We start from the raw sequence: 4,329 nt of genomic DNA, 5'->3' as shown, positions 1-4,329 counted from the left end.
AAAAAAAAAAAAAAAAAAAAAAAAAAAAAAAAAAAAAAAAAAAAAATTAAATACACAAATTAAACCTTTGGGCCTCTAGTTTCCGAAAACAACAGTCCCGTGTACATCGGCAGAATTGAAAATGTCTGCAGGGTCTGTAACAGAGCAGGATTGACCAGGTGACTGCTAAGACAGTTACTAGCCGCAGTTACACCAGCACTAGCCACCTGGTTAAACTCAGTAGCCACAAAGAAAAACAAGTCTAAGTGTGTGTGTGTGGGGGGGGTGAGGGTAATCAGGGACATGTTATCTAAGTGATTTGATGTGTGTGCATACAGATGTGTGTATACATACATGTGAAATTGTATAAGAAAAATTATAAAAGCAAAAAAGCTGCAAATGAGAAGAAAAAGGAAGGAAGGAAGGAGAGAAAGAGAAAGAAAGAGACATCCAAAAAATGATAGGGAGGGCCGGGGAAAGTGACTTAGCAGTTAAACACTTGACTTATGAGCATCTGGACTAGAGTTTGGATTACTAGAAACCCGTGTAAATACCACAACCCACCTGTAATTCCAGCATTAAAAGGCAGAGATGGGATCCCCAGAGCAAGTTAGCTAGCAAAACTAGCCATATCAAAGAACCTTGGTTTGATAGAGAAACTGTCTCAAGGTAAAAACAACCAAAGATGATTCCTGACACTAACTTTGAATACCTTATGTATGTACACACTTATACTCACACACTTGTATACACACACACACACACACACACACGCGCGCGCGCGCGCACGCACAAAGCCACGCATGTACACCCCATAAAAAATGAATAAGGAAAAGGGAGAAAAGACGTGAAACGGAAATACACAAAGAAGAAAGTGTAACGCCCATTAATCACATGAATATCGCTTTAACTTGAGGCAGTCTCATATAGCTTAGGCTAACCTCCGTCTTGCTATGCAACTGAGAATAACCTTTGACTTAGGAGGTAGAGGCAGGAGGACCCGTTCCCAGGCTCCACGGTAAATAATAACCGCCAAGTAACTTGTCAGTACTCTGCACCTGGAAGGCTGGTTCTGCCAGGGGCATAGCCTCACGTCCTCACATGGCCTTTATTCTCTCTGGGCTCCTCCTTGGGTGTTGACCTCTCCCTGTGCAGGCTGTGTGGCCTCTAGACACCAACACAGCACCCGCTACAGTGTTTCCCGCCAGGCGTGGATGTGGTGTACAGACTCGCAAGCAGGCAGAACAACAGACCATGTCAAAAGCGATTCTAGCGCCCCACCCCCTTAACCCTGCGCTCTGTGCCACCCCCTGCCGCCCCCGTCCCGTCCCCAGTCCTTGCTCCTGGGACCCCCATCCCGGGAGTTTTCACTTCCATTTTTGATCTTTCTCTCCAGAGTTTCTGATGGAGTGATCAAAAGTGTGCTATGGCAAACCCTTCAAGCCCTTAACTTCTGTCACAAGCATAATGTAAGTAATATTTTCTAATGCTAGGAAGTTCTCTGTACCGACTCTTCTGGTGGAAAGAGAGACCCCGAGGACTAAGATCCAAGCAAGAGCCATGGAAGGAGCCAAGTTCCATCACTTACGGCTTGTCTCCTAGTTCCATTAGAACCAAGTTATGATAGCTTGTGAATTCAAAGCTGTGTGGACTTAATGTTTCCCTCCACCACAGAATTGATTCCTAGAATTGTTTAAATTCGGTTAAAATATTATATTATTTATAATATAATTTATAATACTTATATATTAAAGCCGGGCGCATCATGGCACTTGTTTGGTTTTCTTCTTACCATAAAACTTTCGGGCATCCATTAGCATATGCGCACGTATGTGTGTGTGTGTGTGTGTGTATATAATGTGTGCGCGTGCATGCTTGCTTGAGTACGTGCTTGCGTGCGTACCTGCGTGCGTGCTTGCGTGCATGCGTGCTTGCGTGCGTGCTTGCGTGCGTGCGTACTTGCATGCGTGCGTGCGTATATGCTTACGTATATGCTTGCGTGTTTGTTTGTGTGCGTGTGTGTGTGTGTGTGTAGGGTTGAGGGCACAAGCATGCGCATGCGTGTAAGAGTTGGGTTCATGGGGGCACATGTGTGCATGTGTGCATGCCTGCCTGTGTTGTGTTGGTTTGGGGTCACAGGCATGTGTGTATATACGTGAGTGCAAGTGGTTGGTTGGTGTTCACGCATGCTCGTGTGTGGTGTGTGTGTGTGTGATTGGAGCATGTGTATGCATACATGTGTATGGTTTGGGACACACGAATGCGTTTTAGTGCCTGCCTGTATTGGGTTGGATTGGGGAATCACACACAGAAGCATGGGTTCATGCAGTTGGTGGAGGCACACAGGCATGCATGTGTGCGTTCATAGGTAAGTTGGGTCGGTTTAGGGGGCATGAATACATGTGATTCAGTGGGGAGAGGGAACTTGTAGAATCCACCTCCAGCAGAAAGACAAGGCATCAAGTAAGGGATGGGGTTGCCATGCCACAGTCAAAAGCTCTGACCCAGGGTTGGGGATTTAGCTCAGTGGTAGAGTGCTTGCCTGAACCCTGGGTTCGGTCCTCAGCTCTGGGAAAAAAAAGAAAAGAAAAAAAGCTCTGACCCATAATTATTCCTGTCTGAAAGAACTTCAGGGACAGAAGTGGAGAAGGGCGACAGGCCCAAAGTAGAATCCAGCACAAGGGGGGGGGGGGCAAGGCTTGGCACTATTACTGAAGCTATGGAGTGCTCTTTAGTTTTTAAAAAGCCACTGAATTTCCATTAGAGCAAAGCAAAAGCCTTTATTTCCCATGACTGGAGAGGGATGTTGTACACAAGATCCTGGCTTTTGTGACTCAGTTTGTGCCTTTAGATTCTCAGAAAAGGTGATGTTGGATGGAGCCAGTCTGTTGCTTTTCACTGTACTACAGGAGACACAATGCTCACCTAAAGTTGATATAGAAATAGCCATGATTTTTAACTTTTTTAATGTGCATAGATATTTGCCTGCATGTGTGTCTATGCACCACATGCATACCTAGTACCTGCAGAGGCCAGAAAAAAAAAAAAAGCACTGGGTTCCCTAGAACTCAAACTATAGTTGTTTATAAGCCATGTGAGTACTGGGAATTGAACACGGGGCCTCTGGAAGAGCATCTGTGTTCCTAACCACTGAGCCATCTTTCCAGCCCTGTTAAGATGGTTTTAGAAAAACACAGTTTACCACAAGTGTTTATGCTTTTCATCTGCACACCAAGATACTCTCTTGATGCAAGTTACTGATAGAATATCTGCAGCTCACACTGCTTCCTTTCTTAAAAAAAAAAAAAAACAATCTCTTTGATGCTTAACATAGACCTCTTATATAAAAGGTGCTCAATAAATACTATTGAATAATTGAATAGATAGGAAGATGTGTTATCTAGGAAGATGTGATATCTAGTCATTCAACCTTCATATCTGATTGTAACCAAGTAATTATTGTAGCTTAATGCAACAGACATTACACCCCCATTTGAAAGCGCATATCCTATACTCTGGGCTTTAAAATACCTCAGACTTCTCTTTAACAATCCACAGCCACTATTAAAAATGGATACTTTCTTAGTATGGTTGCTGCTGTGTATATGGTCACGATGAGGTGGTCCATGCCACAGTGTGCATGTGAAAGGCCAGAGAGCAACGCTGTGGAGCTGATTCTCTCCCTCCACCTTCATGTGGGCTCCAAGGATCAAACTCAGGTGGCCAGATTTGCGGGATGGGCTCTCATCCGCTGAGCATTCTCCCTAGCAAATAAGAATCAGAATTTCTAGACAAGCTTACCAACCCCAAGATGAACATCTCCGAGTGTGCTGGTTTCCTTGTCCACTTGTGTTATCATCTCAGGGCAGCTGGAGTTTGCCATTTCAGATTCTCCCACCTGCAATATTCAACCTGCGTCATCATGAATAGCCACGGTTCTGGGTAAAGGCACCTGGGCTCTTCTGTTGCTCCTCTGCCTTCACCTTCTACTGAAGTTCAAACAGCACAGTAGGAAGTGAACAATTCACTGCATTGTGTTCCTCACTTCAAAAGATCCAGACAGACACACTTTCCTTGTGTAACAATGACAGTTTGGAGTTTTGTTTTGTTTTCTTTTGTTTTTATCAGTTTGGTTTGGTTTTGTTTGGTTTTGGTTTTTGAGACAGGGTTTCTCTGTGTAGCTCTGGCTGTCCTGGAACTCACTCTGTAGACCAGGCTGGCCTCGAACTCACAGAGGTCCTCCTGCCTCTGCCTCTGCCTCTTGCCTCTTGCCTCTTGCCTCTTGCCTCTTGCCTCTTGCCTCTTGCCTCTTGCCTCTTGCCTCTTGCCTCTTGCCTCTTGCCTCTTGCC

At 44.9% G+C, this 4,329-nt stretch overlaps 1 protein-coding gene across 2 annotated transcripts in view; it reads left to right on the top strand.

Moving 5' to 3' along the window:
- Cdkl4 (cyclin dependent kinase like 4) overlaps nt 1-4,329 on the top strand; it is a 55,578-nt gene that overhangs the window by 21,970 nt on the left and 29,279 nt on the right. For both annotated transcript variants that reach the window (XM_029531441.1, XM_021218366.2), the window contains exon 4: nt 1,376-1,448. In XM_029531441.1, the coding sequence (XP_029387301.1) occupies nt 1,376-1,448 (73 nt within the window). The remainder of the gene's footprint in view (nt 1-1,375; nt 1,449-4,329) is intronic.

This window comes from Mus pahari, chromosome 18 (assembly GCF_900095145.1).
Source record: "Mus pahari chromosome 18, PAHARI_EIJ_v1.1, whole genome shotgun sequence".
In the NCBI taxonomy this organism is placed as follows: domain Eukaryota; kingdom Metazoa; phylum Chordata; class Mammalia; order Rodentia; family Muridae; genus Mus; species Mus pahari.
Note: the sequence above shows the minus strand (reverse complement) of the source record. Positions and strands in the feature narration are given on the sequence as shown.